The 19,709-nt window shown below is 35.9% G+C and overlaps 1 protein-coding gene across 1 annotated transcript in view; it reads right to left on the bottom strand.

The window, feature by feature from the left end:
- Window positions 1–14,220: 14,220 nt before the first annotated feature.
- Window positions 14,221–19,709, bottom strand: part of LOC150088367 (methionine synthase-like) — a 668,558-nt gene continuing 663,069 nt past the window's right edge. The window contains 1 exon segment of the mRNA XM_090370745.1: window positions 14,221–14,395. Coding sequence (XP_090226871.1) covers window positions 14,300–14,395 — 96 coding nt within the window. The 3' untranslated portion in view covers window positions 14,221–14,299.

Raw genomic sequence — 19,709 nt, 5'->3', positions numbered from 1 at the left:
ATTCAATCAGCACAATGCTCATGTGTGGGCACACGACAACCCACACGGTGTGCGGCCCCATGCGGACAACATCGCTTCGCAATAAATATGTGAGCAGGTATTGTCAGTGACTGCTTAGTCGGCCCATACCTGTTACCATCCCGCATGAACTCAGCTAAATATCGGATCTTTCTTGAACAAGTTCTACCAGGGTTACTTGACGATGTACCAGCAAATGTGAGACGCAACATTTGGTTTCAACATGACGGGGTGCCTGCCCATTATGGACAGTGTTTTTGGTGACCATTTGAACAGGCATTTTGGGCATCGATGGATTGGCTGTGGTGGGCCCGTTTGCCTGGCCCCCACGCTCACCTGATTTATCGAGCCTTGATTTCTTTCTGTGGGGGGCCCTCAAATCTATCGTGTATGAATCGCCTGTAGAGACGGAAATGGATCTTGTGGCGAGACTCGTCTGCGCTGCTGCTACTGTCAAAGAAACTCCAGGTGTGTTCGACCGTGTCCGCCAATCCATGCTGTGTCGGTGTCACACATGCATCGCGTCTCATGGTGGAACCTTTGAGCATCTGTTGTAACATCGTGAAATGCATCCATCTCATACTCCATTGTTAATATTATGTCAAATTAATGTTTGCCACTAATTACTGACACAAGACAGTAATTAATGTTTACCACTAATTACTGTCTTGTGTCATTTCTGCTTCTTGTGCCTCTACTACTACTTTTCCGTGACGTTTCCGATTATGGGTTCCTATGCGATTCACATTCCTTTAGATGTTACCTACCTCCCCTAAACTTTTGTACCAATATTTTTGAGACACCCTGTAGAGCAACTGTAAGACTGCAGTTGGAATACTTTGTTCAAGTATGGAGAGATCATCTGAAAAAAAGAAAAAAAAACCACTGAACTTATTTAAAGGGTCCAAAGATCGGCAACAGGTAAGAATAGGGTGACTGCATGATGAAACATTTTGATTAAGTGGGATTATGTGGCAACCAGGCACCTTAGAGTAGCCTGATGAGGATTTTAAGTCTATTCTGAGAGGGTTAGTAAAATCAATGAATGTGGAATTTTCACTGTTATAAAGAATTCCAGAACTAGAAGCCATAAATTCAAAAAACAGAGGAAGAGGTTTAAACGATTTTAGGAAGTTTTCTTTCAGCCCATTCTGACACAAGCTGGCATTGTGTCAAAAAATTTTAATGTGAGAATTAAATGATATGTCTCTGCATATTCCTTGTTCAAACTGCATTAAGCTGGCAATCAATGGACACTGCTCATCGTGGACTAATGTTATTAGTGGAGTCCCTCAGGGTTCATTGTTGGGTCCATTATTGTTTTCTATATTTATAAATAATATTGATGATGGTATATCAAGCTTAATGTCCAAGTTTGCAGACGATACAAAGGTTGGCAGGGTTGTTAATGACACTAATTACAGTACACTGCTGCAGCAGGATCTAGAAAAGTTGAGCAGATGGGTTGAGAGGTGGAAAATGAAGTTTAAATGTAAAGTACTACATATGGGAAGCAGTAACCCCAGAGTAATGTAGCAACTCTGTGGTACTACACTGAGAGTGGTAGAGAATGAAAATGACCTGGGGGTAATTGTGCAGGCAGATATGAAGTTTTCTGAGCAGTGCAGACAGTCTGCAAGAGTAGCTCATGGTGTCTTGTCAGTGATATACAGGGATAAGGAGGTGGAGTACTGTATACAGGTCTGGAGGCCTCATTTTAAGAAGGATGTAGAGCTGTTGGAATGAGTACAGAGAAGGGCAACAAGATTAGTGAATGGAACAAAGGGTTTGCTCTTACGAAGAAAGGCTTAAGTTTTGCAAATTACAGTGTCTGGAGACTAGGCATCTGTGAGGTGATCTGATTGATGTGTATAAAGCCTTGAATGGTTTGAGTATGCTAATGCTGATGGGATTCTTCCTCTTGCTCAGAATAATCACCTGAGAGGGCGTAAATTCAAATTGAGGAAATACAGTTGTAGGATAGATGTGCGGAAATCTGCCTTTAGCAAGCGGATGGTTGATTGCTGGAACAAACTTCCATCTATTGTTTAGAAGTTGATAGTTTAAATAGAACTTGACAAACCTTTGGAGCGAGTGGATGGGTGAAATAAGGGTTTTTTTTTTTTTTGACTGATGCTATATAAGCTTGCTTTCTTGCATCATGTGCCTTTGCTAATGCCCTCACAGTAAACAATGTAGATGGCTACCCACGCCAAACTGATGCTCAGCGAGACTGCTTTTCATGGCTAGTCACAATTGTTGTGTTATTGGTTCCTGAAAAATTTTAGGAGTTGCAAAATAATGATTTCTTTCAAAGCTACTAGGACTAAGCAGAAAAGTATACTGTTTATTTTTGACTACATTTTGCTGTCAAAAATAATTTTAAATAAGTTGTTAATTTGCATAATGACAGCATATGGTTATAAAAAATTGAATATAATTTTAATTCAAGGTATGAGCTTCTCAGAAAGTTTAGACTATTCTTTCTTTGTTTTCTAAATATCCTTGAGATTGATTCAAGCCCCATACAATTCACGGACCTAATGGTGGGTTAAGCCTCCAATTTGTAAGTTTTTCCTGGCCTCAGTATTAGCCACAGTAGAAGACTTTAGAATAGAACAAAACATCTGGACATCCAAAGTTATTGCAAACGATATTTTAAAAATTTGAATGCTATCTGTGGATAATATTATTCCAAAATTATTTTTTACATGTAAGCACCTTTGAACAATTAACAGATATTGTTCTGACTAAAAATATGTATATTTTTCTTTTTATGGTGAATAGTTTATTTTATTTAAATATAATCTTTCTATGTGTAAAAGAACATCCATGTTAACCTTGAGTAAGCATTGTGTGGTGAGAACAACTTGAAAGAAATACTGGTGAAAGTAAAGCAAGTGACTACAAAACATCCACTGGCAAACTGCTTTTCAACTACTGGCAGTTTCCCACTATTCTTGCTAAATGGAGAACGTGTCAGCTTTATACCAATAAGGTTTCCCTCCAGCATTTGATCAGCAGTTCCAATACCTACATGCCAAAATACAAATGGATGTGGATAAAGGACACTGGTGCCTCCACAGTATAATATCAATCGCCGGCAAAGATGACTTTAACATGTAAAATAGCTTTAACGGAAACTAGAAAGCTGTGTACCACTTAGAAATTTACTTAAACAGGGGCCCCTGAAGGGATAAAATTGATATTAGTAGTAGCAAATAATATGAAAAAGCAGGCTTATACAGCATTAGCCAAAAAAAAAAAAAACACAAAACTTTCCACATCATTATTATTATTATTAGCCATATGGTGCAAGAAAGCCTGAGGCTTATGCTGCACCAGCCAAAAAATAAGTAGAAAGGAATCACCAAGAAAGAAAAGAATGATGATATCCAGCTCAGGTCCCTGGGTGTGCCAAGCCCATACTCACCAGATGTGAGTCCCTGGGGTAAATCTATCTGTCCCCTCCAATATCTCTCATACAGGAAGAAAGTTAGAGACTAGGTATTCTCTTGTGTAACATTTTATCATACAGTGAAATCTCCCTTAACGAAAACTTCTTCTTGTGGACATTTAGGCTTGGGTCTCAGCCAGAAGCATTAGAAATTACATGTCAGAGGACTTTACCAAAATGAATAACTCTCTAATATGAATATGTACACTTTAATAGGTATCCTCAAACTCCTAAGATGGGCCACTTTCAGGAGTAATTTACATACACATTAGGGTGACCATATTTTTTTTAGAGAAACTAGGCCATTCCCATTTTTAAAAAGAGGACAAAACTAGGGCATTTTAAACTTTTTTATCAACAAAATATTATGAACGTTATATGATTTATTGATAAAATAGACATTTCTTCTGATAAAATAGACATTTCTTCTGATAAAATAAAACAGACATTCTTTTAAAAATACACTTAATACTTTTAAAAAATTAATATTTCCTAAGATTTTCGGCTGTTTAGTTATTTGATCTTAAAATTCTTGGCATTTCTTTTTCATATTATGTGTAGTAAACAATAAGCCTTTATTTACTTCAAACTGTAACAGGTTTCTTCCCTTTTGGTCATTGAATGTTCATCAATGAAGACCGAATATAGAAGGAATAAATACTATAATTTTTAATAATTCAGAACTTAATTCTAAAGTTTGACAAAAAAACACATTCCTTATGCAGTAGTTCATCAATTTCTTATTTTTCCATGAATTTTATACCATGAAATTAACTGAACAGCCTTGAAGAATGGATAGAGTCACTATATATTTTTTTATGAAAACTAGGATATCAGAGGAAGAATACAAAAATAGGACTATAAATTTTTTTATTGCAAAAGATAAAAAACAGAAAATAGTGGCAAAATAAAATACATCTTGTTGACATAAAAATTAAATAGGTATTCTTTTAAAAAAAACATTTAATAATTCATTGAAATTAATATTTACTTGGGGATAAAATTTCTGCTAAAACTTTGTTCATTAATTATGTGGTTGTAAAATTCTTCACATGACATTTGCATATTATATATAGTAAATAATATTCCTTTGTCCACTGACTATTTATCAATGAAAATACACATTCAATTTGCATTGTGGCCAAATACACAAAAGATGAATTGTACAATTTTTAGTAACTCTGAAGTTAATTCAGAAGTTTTACATTGTTTAAAAAACATCACCCATTTCTCATTTGCAGTTAATGTATTCCATTTCTCATTTTCTTGTTGTATTTCCAAGAATAACTTTAAATTATGCCATTGATTAAACAGTTTTACATCATCGACTGTGACTCCCTTCTCACAAAGATATTCTAACAGGAATGAACATTGTTCCAAGAAGGAATTTCTGCCAAATCGATCCATTCTAAGATTTGAAACTCATCTAATGGTTTTAACCATGATTCAATATATTTTAAAGTACGGCCATACAAATTCTCAATTTGAACTCTAAACTGTGTGACTTCATTTTCCTTACCCTTTTCTGTTGCAATTTTTAGTATTGAGCACACTTTTAACAGAAGAAATTTATTGGATTTCCGCACTTCAATTATTGAAATACAGTCTCTTTCAATAAGTTTTATATTTTTTTGAAAGACTGACATGAATGAATGAGCGAATGAAAGGTATGCCTCATTCATATCATCTTCAAAACATTTTTGCAATATTTCTGGTGAATCTTCCAGCGACAGAAAATAGGATTTAAACCCTTCATAAAGTTCTGAAATGCGATTTATGGCTGGAAAGAGAGATAACCATCACATTTTGGTATAGTTTAAAGGTTGCTTATACTCTGTCTCTACAAAATTGCAGAAGTCCTTTAGTGATTCAACTCTCACAGTATAAATAGAGAAATGATTGTAGATTACCCTAACCAGCATTTCTATATTGACTGGTAAGCCCATCAAAACTATAATGCACAGTATTATTTAAAACGTGTGCTGGACAACCAATTCCAATTAATTTATCATTTAAGTTTTTCTTTTAGTTTAAAATACACTTAATTTCTTCCAGCTCTTTTGACACCACCAAAGTTAGTATTACAGTTATCACCAGAAAAAGAGATACATTTAGTTATAATGTTCTTCTTGGTTAAAACATCACATATCATATTCATATCATAGTTCCACCGTTTTGATAGGCAAAGTACTGAATTAAAATTGGGAATATTTTCAGTGAACCATGATTGCTAGCATCTGTTGAAATGCTTATATATGGTATGTTCTTTAAATCATTCATTACAAGATCAATTGTATGTGGTCCAAAAATATTATTTATGATTGCCTCAGCCTTAGTCCTGCCACACAACATTTTTTGACAAATATGTGAATCAGGAAAATTCTTTTCATTAGCGGAATCCAACAATCCAGCGAGCGGTATGATTGGTGATGCATTACTGTATGATATGCTGCCATGCCTTCAGAAACTCTGATGAGTTTAACATACTTGTTAGGTACAATAAATTTTTCCAAAACATTTGATGAAGCCGATGCACATCTAGTGTTACGCTTATGTTTTTCGGTGTTCAGATGTTCTTTCAAATCAAGTTTTCCTTTATTTGCAACAGAAATAACACTATTGCAAATGATACAGATTACATCATGTTTAGTTTTACCTTTCTTGAATGAAGGATGTTCTTGAAGCATTTCATTAGTTACTATGCACTTCCTTTTTCCCATGTTTTTGCAGCAATACTGCATACCATACATTGCTTTCTTTTGAAAAACAGTAGCAACTACTTGCCATGGACAAAAACATAAAACGATACTTTGATATTATCGATGTTTTTGCTGCGATAGTGCGTATTGTGCCACTTTTCTGTTATAGCCACTGTAACTTCTGCGCTATCTATTGGCGGCCGCGTAAGCTATAACGCTGTCCATTGACGTGGATATGACAGCACGTGTGGTCTGTGATATTTAATGAAAACCTGACGATAGCGCAGCAGTCACGGTGGATATAACAGAAAAGTACCCATACTGTATGTACTATAATTTGTTTGGGTATCACTCACAATCTTATACATGATTCTTATACGTGATGCTTAAATGAATACAGAGGTGTAAAAATTTAAAGTGAATGTAAATCTCGAGTTGTAAATAGAAAAACTAGGACAAACGAGGACAAATTTTTAAAATCTGCGAGGACACCTTAAAAAAGAGGACATGTCCTTTGAAACCTGGACGTATGGTCACCCTAATACACATGCACCTTTTCGCTGATCAGCAGGCATTTGAAATGAAGGCAAGTGAAAATCAAGGTTATTACAGTAACTAATTAGACTTGTGGTGACCATGGATTATTAGTGGAGTAGATGGCAGAATATATCATTAATAATCTCAGCCCTGCTGGTAGGTTATGTTTACCAACTTACCTGAGCTGTCTGATGCATTTCCACTGCTGCACATCATTTAACAAACTGAGAAATGCTGTTTCTCCAAAATTTAAAATAAACAAACAAAAAACTCCTCTACCAATGGACTGCATAATTGTGACCAGTAGCCCAGGAGGATTTCTGCATCCACAAATACACCATATCCACAAACGTAATTTACAAAATTAAAACATTACTGTGAAATGGGGTACACGATACAAATCTGATACCACTTCCAGGTGATACAAAATACCTTCAACTTTTTATTCACCGACTACAGAAGTGTGCTTTATAGTACATGGCAGCATAATCACAAAACTGTAATTATAGTCAGAATTTAACAACTCTGAGAAGGCACAGTGCATACTTTAGTTTAATGAGCTGCAGTTTTATGTTAAGCATAAATTTCGAACCTCGTTTAAAAAGAAGCCACCAAGTAAATCTAGTTGTGCAATGGTACAAAAAATTCATAAAGGCTGCCTGTTTGTGCAGTCATCTTGGCAGATGTGTAGCCAAACAAAAGCAGTGAGGACAGAGTGGAGATGGTGCGAGGAAGTTTTTTGAAACCACAGGGAAATGCAGTATCATACATGCCAATCATGAGCTTAATATGTCAAGACTGACACAAGACCAGTTGTATCCTCCGTTTGAGGATACAATCATATAATATGCATTCTTGGCGAGTAGATGTGCCTATTACAGCTCTTCGTAGCGACATTAAAGAAGTATAGATAAGAGGGGATTAAAGCAGGATTAGTGAAGTAGAGCAGGATTTCAAAGTTTATTTAATACATTGTAAAGTTTATTTTAATAAGTTTTTTTTCCTGTAATAGTTGTGATTTTTTTTTTTATATTATAAATATAAATTTTTGACAGTTTCTTTTATTAATTAGTAAATTTTTGGTTATTAATGGTTATTAAAAGATCTGCCTTGAACACTTCATCAGAGAGTACCATGACTCATACGGAAATAGCCGATGGCGATTTCCCGGTGAGTCATGATTTTAACCTTTGCAGAAACTGCGGCATGTATTCCAAGGTCGACCTAGTGGATAATCCTAGCTCACTTGGAGATTCTTTTCTTTGTCATCGCTGTAAGGAGTGCACCGATCTTAAGTTACAATTTGGTACATTGCTAGAACAATTTGAGTCACTGAAAAAACGGGTGCTTGCCCTTTGAGAATAATGGAACTGGGGGCTCGTCGGCGACTCAAGACTCTAGCAACTTACCAAGTGATGCACTCCCGATTCCTGGCCCCAGAGCAAAATAACCAAGTGCAAATTACTCTGGTTCAAAAGGACTTAGTGTTATTAGGAGACTCTATTAAGGAAATGGGAAATATTTTTTGTAATAAGGATAGGTGAATTAGAACCAGGGCATGTCTGCCAGGAGCAAATGTTAATGATGTCACCAACGGACTGTCAGATTTTAAGGGGGAGAAAATAGAATATTATTATTCATGTGGGGACTAATGACATTAAGCATACACAATCTGATGATTTGTTAGACAAATACAAGACCATGCTGAAGAAAATAGGCATGACAGGAGGGATTATATGCTGAAAGCCTTGTGGATTAACTCAAGACTTGAAGGACTCTGCAAGGTTTTTGGGGAGAAATTTCTATCAGCTTGGCCCACACTTATAGGTAGAAGGAATCTGTTTTGTAGAGACAGGATACATTTAAACAAAGATGGTGCAAGAGTTTTTATCAGTATTATTGAGGATACCTTAAAGGTTCAGGGAAACTGCTAGTTTGGGGGGGGGACAAGGATAATATAGATATGTGTTATCTGATAGCATTGGTCAAATTAACGCTTGCACATACCTCAAGAGTTGTTTGTTACCACAACAGAACTTATTAGCAAGATGTTCTGGGAGCAGAAACGTTTCAAATGAGAGGGTAGCAAATGCCAGGGAAGCGAGCTTAAATAACTTTGAGGGGTGGTCAGGATAGTTAGCTATACAAGAACACTAAGTCTTAATTGTTTATACAGTAATGTCAGAAGTGTCACAATAAAATGAGTGAGTTCGAACTGCTGGTGAGGACAAGTAACACTGATATAATAGGGCTTACAGAAACGTGGTGCCACCCGGTGATAGGGGATGGTGAGTTTCAGTATGGTATGTATAATGTATTTAGGAAGGATAGGGAAGATAGAAGGGATGGTGGGATCATGATTCTTATCAAAAGCAGCCTGAGTGCGACGAAAGCTTTCTCGGATTAAGATGTTTCGCATGCTAGTGTAGAATCTGTATGGTGTGAGATAGTTGGAAGCAAAGGTATAATGAGAGTGGGAGTAATCTACAGGCGAGGTGATTGTGAAAATTATGATGAGAGCCTCTCCATGCAAAGGGCAAGTAAGCGTGAATGTCTTATTATGGGTGATTTTAATTTGCCTCTAATTGATTGGAGCAAATGGGAAGGAAACTCCACATGGGGGACAAAATTTTTAAATCAACTAGATAATTGCTATTTGAATCAACATGTCAGGGGAAAGTACTAGGGAAAAGAATACTCTAGACCTCATCATCACCCATGACCCAGATGACATAATAGGGATGACAGTACAGGAACCAATAGCAGTACTTAAAGGCAAAGGAATGGGTTATAATTTCAGGAAAGGAAATTACGACAGCTTAAGACGCTACATGGCCTCTATTAACTGGGTAGATAGTATGAATCAGAGCTGTAATACTCAATATGTTCTACGTTGATAATAATATTAGTAAATTAATAAGAGGAGTTTACCTCAATATAGTACGTGGAACACTTCCGTATGATACCCTCCAGAAATTAAAACGGAAAAAACGAAAAAATCGGCAACTTACCGGTACATTAAAGTAAAATATAAATAATTAAAGTAAAATATAAATAAATAATTAAATAATCAATTTAACACAATTCAAAAACAATTAAAATTCGAATTAACGCAATTAAAAGAATCTAACGAAAATATTCGAAAATCGAAAATCGTTTTGAATATTTTCGTTAGATTCTTTTAATTGCGTTAATTTGAATTTTAATTGTTTTTGAATTGTGTTAAATTGATTATTTAATTATTTATTTATATTTTACTTTAATGTACCGGTAAGTTGCCGATTTTTTCGTTTTTTCCGTTTTAATTTCTGGCAACTTCATTATTCATCCAAATTGGATGAATAATGAAGTTGCCAGATTACTTGAGCAGAAAAAGACAGCATGGAAAAGTCACAGAGCAATAAAAAGTACTGAAGCCTCTAACAGCTACAAATTGATCTGTAATAATGCCAATGAAAAAGATTAGGCTGGCAAAGGCAGATTATAAGAAATCACTGGCAAAGAGGGCGGGGGATAAGGAATCCTTCATATAAATAAATGCAAAGAAAAGGACAAACCAGATTGGACCCTTATGTAATGGATATGGGATAGTATCAGATACCCCAGCTGAAGTTGCAAATGAACTCAACAGTTACTTTGCATCCATATTTACAGAAGAAAAATCCTTCACGTCAATGAGAAATTATGGGAGTGAAGTTGAAAAAAAATGTTATTAATAATTTGTTTATTTAATGAAAAAACTTTCGAGCCTACAGGTCAGTAAGGCTCCTGGTGTTGACAGCATTTACCCTTTAATCTTAAAGGAGGCATCAAGTGAGTGCATTGAACCATTGAGGCTTAATTATGAGAGAATCACTGGACTTGGGAGTGATTCTATTGCGTTGGAAAAGTGCCAATGTATCTCCAGTACATAAGGGTAGTTCTAAGAGTGAAGTGGGAAATTTCAGGCCGGTTAGTCTAACCAGCCTGAAATTTCCCAATTAAACAGTAGAAGGGAAAATCATGGAGACTATGATCAAGGGTGGAATTCACAATCACTTAGATAGAAATGGAATTCTGAAGGATACTCAGCATGGTTTTGTAAATTTAGGAAAAATGTTTAACTAATCTGGTTAGCTATTTTGACAGGGTCACTCAAGAGCTGGACTTACAGAATAATTTCGACATTGTTTATTTGGATTTCAGCAAGGCATTTGACTCAGTCCCACATGAGCGGTTACTTTATAAGCTGGAACAGGTTGGAATCACAGGGAAAATCTTTAGATGGATAGCTGAATGATGGCTTCAGAACAGGAAGCACAGGGTTGTAATAAATGATTATTCCTCTGATTGGGTTGACATAAGAAGTGGGGTTCCCCAAGGATCATTAATAGGACCACTGTTGTTTTTGATTTTCATAAATGACATCGATGAAGGGATAGAGGGCATGATGTCTAAATTTGCAGATGATGTAAAGTTTGGTAGAGTGGTTAATGATTGCTGCTAAGCGGAGCTTCAGAATGACCTAGACAGACTTCAGTGATGTTCAGAAAAATGGCAGTTATGTTTTAATACAGCAAAGTGTATTTTGGGATTACCTGGGGAAGAGTAATCCCAAAATAACTTATACACTTGGCGGAGTTGAACTAAAGCCAGTAGCGGAGTAAAGGGACTTGGGTATTATGATACAGTCAGATATGAAGTTCTTCGAGCATTGTAGACTGGTTGCAAGGAGGACATATGGTGTCCTATCGATGATTTATCGAACAGTTACTAGTAGAGATAAGGATGGCATAATCCCATTATATAAGGGTATTGTTAGACCCCACTTGGAATACTGTGTTCAAGTATGGAACCCGCACCTAAAGAAAGACATTGTGCTTCTTGAAGGGGTCCAAAGATGGGTAACTCTTTGGACAACAAGATTGGTGAGGGGAACAAAGGGGTGCTCTTACCAAGAAAGGCTTAAGTTCTGCAAATTGCAGCACCTGTGAGGTGATCCGATTGAGGTGTATAAAGCCTTGAATGGGTTGAGCAAGCTGAATGCTAATGGGATTCTTCCTCTTGCTCAGACTAAGAACCTCAGGGGACAGTTTCAAATTGAGGAAAGACAGTTGTAGAATAGAGGTGTGGAAATTTGCCTTTAGCCAGCAGATAGTTGATTGGTGGAACAGGCTTCCATCCTTTGTTGTGGAAGCTAATAGACTAAATAAATTTAAGGCTGAGCTGAACATGAATGGATGGAGGGGTGAAATGGGAGGGTTATTTATTTATTTATTTTTTTTTTGATGCTGCATAAGCTTGCTTTCCTGCATCGTATGTCTCCATTAATGCTAACTCACCTGGTGAGATCAGCAAAAGGGCATCCACAAGAGGAAAGACTTTGAATATGTGAGTTGCAGAGCTTGGAAACGAGGCACCTTAGAGGAGACTTGATTGAGGCGTTTAAGGCTCTGAAAAGTATAAGTAAAATGAATGAGGATGAAATTTTCACAGTTATAAATAATTCTAGAACAAGGGGCCATAATATCATGTTACGGGGGGGGGGGGGGTGTTATTTAGACTGGATTGCAGGAAGTTTTATTTTTACCAGCTAAATTACTAGAATAAGTTACCTTCATGGGTGTTAAGAGGCTGACAGTTTGGGGAAATTCAAAGATCAGCTGGATAATTATCTAAGGGAGGAGGGAAATGCATAGGTTGTCCATTTCCTTTTCTCTTATTAATTATTATTATTTTTTTAATTTTCTTCTTATTATTATTTTTTTAATTTTCTTATTATTATTATATTTGTAAAATTTTCTTATTATTAATTTGTTTTTATTCTTATTATTTTATTTTATTATTATTTTTTATTTTTTTTTGGCTGGTGCAAGGAAGCCATAGGCTTCCTTGCACCGTGTGGCCATTACTGATACTGATATAATTTACTGACACAAGACCAGTTGTAACCTCCGTTTGAGGATACAATCATACAAGTTACAGAAGCCATTGATTGACAACAAAACCAAGAAGATGGAATTTTATTGCTAATTTCTCCCTGATTACAGTTTTGTGGTTGCAGATTTTTATTATGTACCCAATTCATACAATAACATTTTAATTTTATTAAGGAGGTTTGTGGACACCCTGTACATTTGATATTCATACTTAAAAAAAAATTCATAAAAAATACCCACAAAAAAAATATCCCAGAAACACTCAGAAATAACTTGTCCAGAAGAAATAATAAATGAAAACTGTAATTAAAATAAATAAAAAAGTTACGGAACTTTTCAATGTGTGCATTACAGTATTTTACACTTTTGTCCAATTATTATTATTTAAGAGGCTATAAAATTACAAATGCATTTAATGTGCAAAATAGTTGTATCCAAAGAAGAGTGATATAAATTTAACATGAATACGTATCAGCAGTGTCATAAAAACTATATATTAGAGTATGTTGTCATCACAATGGCAACATACTCTAATAACTATTTTAATTGTTAATATGTCCAGTAATAATGGTTAGAATATATCCATTTTGCCTTCTAGAAGAAGCATTGCATTAAAGCCATGTAGCTACCTGCTACCAGCAGTGAGAATTGGGATTTCTAGGGGCCCTAGTAACAACTGCAAGTGTTGATTGATGTGTCATTGGCATAATCATTTATAAAATTCATAATGATGTGAATCAAATAAAAACCAGAAAATAATTATAATAAAGCAGTTTGCTAAAGATGGCAGTGATTTTATTTGTTGGCATAATTAATTGTAAACTCCTCTAACTTAGTTGTTGAATTTAATGGGTGGGGCACATGAAATTAGCATTGAATGTCAATTTGTAGAAAAATAACAGAAATTTACCTCAATGTGATGCATAGAACACTTCTGTATGACACTCTCCAGCAATTAAAACAAATATAAAATGAATGCAAAATGATAATAGTAATAAAATCAATTAACAAACAATTAAAAAAATATAAAAAAGTTTAATATAAATTTTGAGGAAGGAAAATAATTAATTTTTTTTATATTTAATTGTTTGTTAATTGATTTTATTACTGTAATCATTTTGTGCTAATTTTATATTGCTGGAGAGTGTCATACGGAAGTGCTCTACATATCATATTGAGGTAAATTTCTCTTATTTTTGTACAAATATTGAAATATAATGTAGAACATACTCAACATCATAGCTCCGTTTTATATTAATCATAACAGTAAATATGAGTATGCAACTGAGTGATATGTGGGAATCATAGACAATAAACTAATTGACTAGTGGGTGAAACAGATGATACACTGGCATGTGGGCATAATATATGCTTTATAAACCAGGAAATACAATTTTTTTTAACACAGAGTTATAAAAGTTAGAGTTGACTACTTCCATCCTGGTTCCTTTAAATATGACTATATTGTAACACACAGTCACAGTGAACTACATTCATAATAATCATATACTAGTAAAAAAAAAAAAAAAAATAGCTGCATTTGTAAAATTACATAATTTCAAGAATAAATTATTTTAAATGAGCTGTTTAAAGTCTATGTAATGTTACAATACAGTAGTATTGAAGTGTTTGCTTTTCCAAAAGATTTACTTAAGTTTAGAAGCAACCTTTTAGCTCCCATACAGGGAATCATATGCTAGTACAGGTGACAACCACCTTTCAACTTCAGCAAGGGACATGCCTTTCCTTTTAGCATAATCCACAACCTGAAATATAATGTAAAAATAAATTTAAGCTTTGTATATTTTTAATTATCTGTTTAATAACACTAGCCAACAAAAAATATTTTTTCTCATACAGTGAAAATATGTGATTCTCGAGGAAATAAACACGCTGATTCCGAAAATCACCATAAAAAGTCTGTATCACACCTACACCAAAAGATGTACCAATGTTTAATGTTAAAATAAAGGGATATATACATCTAATTCAAGTTTGTAATACAAGTGTAAAAAAATATTATATGTTCTCTATAACTCATTTAACTTTGGAAAAAGTATCATAAATCATAGCAAAATAGTTATACAAGTAACCCTCGTATAGTTAGGTTCCTATAAAATGTCGTGTTGTGCGAAACCATGTTATACAGGACTAAGAAAAAGTACAGAAAGGGGATTACGTTCCAAAAACTAACAAACAAAATACTTATTTCTTTAACAAAACTACACCATTCTAGATTTTGTGTATCTTCTGCTCTATTTAAAGAATCATTAATCTGGGTTTGTTTGTTTTTGCTTGATAAATCTTTGTAAATTTCATTGTATAGAACTAAGCATTTTTGAAGCTCCTTTCATTCAAGAATCTGCATTCAAAAAATAAGATTCTAATTGCTTGGCTAACTTTATGCCTTCCCATATGCTTTTTAATGTAAAATTTAGAAGTTTAGAATTTTCATCTGTGCTATCATCCTCTGAATTGATTTGGTTTTATCTCCGATGCCATTTCCACCAAATCTGCTTCGCCAGTCTCTCTTTCTACCAGTAATTCTTGAATGTCTTCAGTAATCATATCTTTTTTTTATTTTTTATGAGCATCGGCGAATAAGGCCATGTTACTCTGTGTACACTGTCTCTAAATTGCATGTGTCCTGAGGTCGATTTTCTGTTGTGCTGGACGAAAAACTCAAGTTTCCAGGAGAAAAAACCATGCTACCCTCGCCTGAGCCCAACTAACTCAACCACGTTGTAAAAAAAATCCATAAAAATTTCTCCCATCATCGACGGGATTCGAACTCAGGTCTTTTCCATCCGGTGCGGGGAGGAGGGTGATTCTGTCAACTGTGCTATCCACAACGGCTTCAGTAGTCATATCATCAAAACTTCCCCTCCTACTGACGTAGCAAGTTCTACTATTGCTCCAATTGTTTTTTCTGCCAGTTCGACCATATTTCCTGAATGAACTGGCTCTGGCCAAACATTTTTCCATACGCATTTAACGTTGCCGGTTTTACTTCTTTCAGCGAAAAAGCTATGATTCTGATACAGTCCACAACTGAGAAATGTTTCCATGCCTCCATTACTTCAACAGATTCGGAATCAATTTTTTCCAAAATGCATTGTACCGATTTTCTTATGTAATGAGTTTTAAAGGTGGATATAATGCCTTGATCAAATGGTTGTTGTTGTTGTTGTTGTAGTGTTTAACGACATATAGGCTGCTAGGGCCGTATTGTGTCTTTCTAATAGTGAATATAACTATATTTTATGATATATTCCTATACGATTTAGGAAAATAAATAGTTCTTTTTCATTAGAATCATCACCCAGAATCTGTAATAAATTTATTGATGACTGTGTATTAGCTATTGATTTAAAGGTGTTTAAGCAGATATTTTGAAAGTAGGGACAGTCCACTAACAAATGGCGAATGGTCAGTTGTACTTGACAGAATGTACATTGTGGAGCGCTGTCATTAGTTAATAGATATAGGTGAGTGAGGTGAGTATGTCCAATCCTTAGCCTTCCTAAAATTATTTCATCTCGCCTGTTTTTTCTGAAGCTGGATTGCCATAGCTTTGGTTCCGGTTTTATTTGGTAGAGTTTATTTCCTGGATAACCTTGCCAGATTAATGACCAACTGTTATAACATGCTTTACGGATAATGTGTTTGTAATCTGTATATGGAACTTGAAAATTCTGCAAAATGGTGGTTTCTGGTTGTTTGGCTGCATGATCCGCTCTTTCATTGCCAGCTATTCCAGAATGTCCTGGGATCCAGCAGAATGTCACAGTTTGGTTTAATTCCTTACAGGCAAATAGCTTAGAACGAATCTGTTTTATTACAGGGTGAGAAGAGTTGTTACCACTTATTATAGCAGTGACAGCACTGAGTGAGTCGGTGTATATTAAAGTGGTCGTAATTAAAAATTCAGTTATCCGATTAAGAGCTAAATTAATAGCACAGAGCTCAGCAGTATAGATACTGCATTCTGTTGGTAATGAAACAGAAATGGTGAATGAAGGGAAGATTGCTGCAGCACCTACTTGGGTCTCAGGTTTTGATCCATCTGTATAGATTTTACAGGCCTCTGAGTTAGAAGAGTGAGTTTCATGTAACTGTGCGATATTGGATGGGGACAAGGCGTTCTTACCCCACTGTTGAAAATAGTTGTCGTAATTAACAGAAATATTTTTCCAAGGCGGATCAGGAGGTGTCATGTCCTGAAATATATTGCTGATGTCTATATTCCATGCTTGAGTGAGTTCTTTAAGTCTAAGTGCAGCAGGTCGGTTTTCATTTGGCTTACTGTTGTAAAATGACTCCCATTCGGTATTATACAGATATTTCCAATAGGGTGGGAGGGAAGACTGCAAATTTTTGCGGCAAACATCAAAAGTAATGTTTTCCTCCGAAGATGTAAAGGTGGCTCATGAGCTTCGATATAAAGGCTCTGAACAGGGGAGGTTCTGAAAGCCCCTAGAGAAACTCTCAGCGCACTGTGCTGGATCGTGTTTAATCGCTCTAAAGTAGTTCTTCTCGCAGAGTCATACACTGGAGAGCCATAGTCTAAGCGGGATCTGATGAGGGCTCGATAAAGATGGATCAGGGTATGTCGATCAGCACCCCATGACATAGATGACACACACCGGAGAATATTCAACTTTTTCAAGCAGATAGTTCTAAGATAAGCTACATGTGCTTGAAAGTTTCTTATCAAGTACGAGGCCAAGAACACGGACAGTGTGAACAAGAGGAATTGAAATGTTATTGATCTTTAGCTCAGGATCGGGATGCAGTGACCGTAATTTGCAAAAATGAGTAGTGGTGGATTTCTGCTCAGCTAGGCGGTATCCATTACGTAAGGTCCACGATTCTATTCTGGAAAGAGCAATTTGTAACTGTCTTTCAACAGTATTCATACTTTGTGACTGGCAGGATATGGTGAGGTCATCTGCATACATGTATATTTGTATGGATTTTGGAAGTTCTCCCAATATGTGGTTGACCCGAATAGCAAATAGGGTAGCACTCAGTATGGAACCCTGAGGAACACCCTCTTCTTGAATGTGAGTTGCTGATAGCATGTTTTGGTATCGGACTTGAAAGGTGCGTAACCTTAAAAAGTTCTGGATGAATTGTGGAAGGTAGCCTCTCAGCCCCAACTGATGTATATCTTTAATAATACCATGACGCCAAGTGGTATCAAATGCTTTCTGAATATCTAGGTTCACCATCACCAGATGTTGTCTCATGGCAAAAGCGTTACGTATGTTAGATTCAATTTTGAGTAGTAAATCTAGGGTAGATCTGTTTTTACGGAAGCCATATTGGTGATCGGAAAGAACGTTTTGGGAGTCTAGCACCCACATGAGCCTCTTATGCACCATCCTTTCAAAGATTTTGCCCAAACAGCTTGTAATATTGGTCTGTAATTCTCAACTATGGAAGGATCTTTACTTGGTTTTAGAATAGCACAAATGACGCCATGAGAGAGGATATGTATTTTCTGAGAAGATCCGGTTATAAAAGAGAAATAGTATGTAGAGATCGGCTTCACATAGATTCTTCAGCATACTGTAGTGAATGCCATCTGGTCCTGCTGCACTATTTGGAGATTTGCTCAAGGATTCTTTGAGTTCAGCTATAGAAAACGGTTGATTATACGGAAGTGAGAGTCTAGTTGAAAAATTAAATTTATGACGTTCCTCAACAGATTTAATGCGTTGAAAGGAGGTGACATAAGAAGAGGAGGCGGAAATGTTATAGAAAGATTCTGCTAAAGCATTTGCAATGTCAGTAGAAGAGGATAGGTCCTGCCCATTCCATTGTATTATTGGGGACTGCTGCGGAGGAAATTTTCCATTGAGAGCTTGTATTTTTTTCCATATAATTCGAGTGTCAGTATTTTTGTTAATAGTTGATGCAAAGCTTATCCAGGAGTCACGTTTTGCTTTCTTCCTAATTTGCCTTGCTTTTGCTCTGAGTTTTTTTGTATAAAATTAGGTTGGCAGTAGTTGGGCATTTGCAGAACCGGTTCCAAGCACGGTTTTTTTCTACTTTTGCTTTAGAGCAATCCGTATTCCACCACTGGTTTTTGTGTACATGTTTGCATTGGTCTGATTTTGGGATGGAAATTTCTACTGCATATAGGATTTGGCTGGTAATGTGGTCAGTTACATCATCAATATGTTGATGTTGAACATATTGAGTGTCGAGAAGGACACAAGCTGAGTAGTTTACCCAGTCTGCTTTATAAAAATTCCAAGTACGGCCTTTTGGACATGACACAGCCTGGGTTTCAATTGAATTGATAATAGGAAAATGGTCACTGTGGAATGGATCATTCAACACTAACCATTTTATGCTTGCAAAAAGAGATGCTGAACAGATGGACAAGTCTATGGCTGAGGTAGTACCTGTATATAAGTTGGAGAGCCAGAATTCAGCAGAGTCAGATTATGGTTATCCAGGAATGATTCAATTAATTGGCCTCTCCTCTCCATGGTGGAAGATCCCCACAATGGATGGTGGCCGTTGAAATCACTGAATAAGCAGACAGGAGGCGGCAGTTGTGCGATTAGATTGTCAAGTTCAGCCGGGGAGTAAGGATAATTGGGCGAGATATAAATGGATGCAAGCGTTAATGATATTCCCAATGCCATCCGAACTGCAACAACTTCTAAGGAGGTTTGTAGCTGGAGATGTCTTGACGGTATAGTAGATTTTACAAGAACAGCTACGCCCCCACGGGCAGGACCATCAGAATCTCTGTCTCGTCTAAACATGGTGTAATTTTTGAATCTGAGAGAGACTTTTGGTGATAGAAATGTTTCCTGTAAGCATACACCTACTGCATTTGTTTGAAAAAGTAAATCACTCAGGTCATCAAAATTACTACGTAATCCTCTACAATTCCATTGTATGAAGTTATTCATTGTTTGGATTTGATTGAATAAGATTGATCTGACTGTTTTTTCTGAGAAGGCTTCAGTCTGCTTTGTTTTGATTTTTCATTCTTTGAAAAGGTTGGGCGTCCTGTTTCTATGGTATCATTAGCATATAATTCTAAAACTGACTCTT

This window comes from Mastigoproctus giganteus, chromosome 3 (assembly GCF_048544385.1).
Source record: "Mastigoproctus giganteus isolate SK-2022 chromosome 3, ASM4854438v1, whole genome shotgun sequence".
Classification (NCBI taxonomy): domain Eukaryota; kingdom Metazoa; phylum Arthropoda; class Arachnida; order Uropygi; family Thelyphonidae; genus Mastigoproctus; species Mastigoproctus giganteus.
This window is presented reverse-complemented; position numbering and strand designations above follow the sequence as displayed.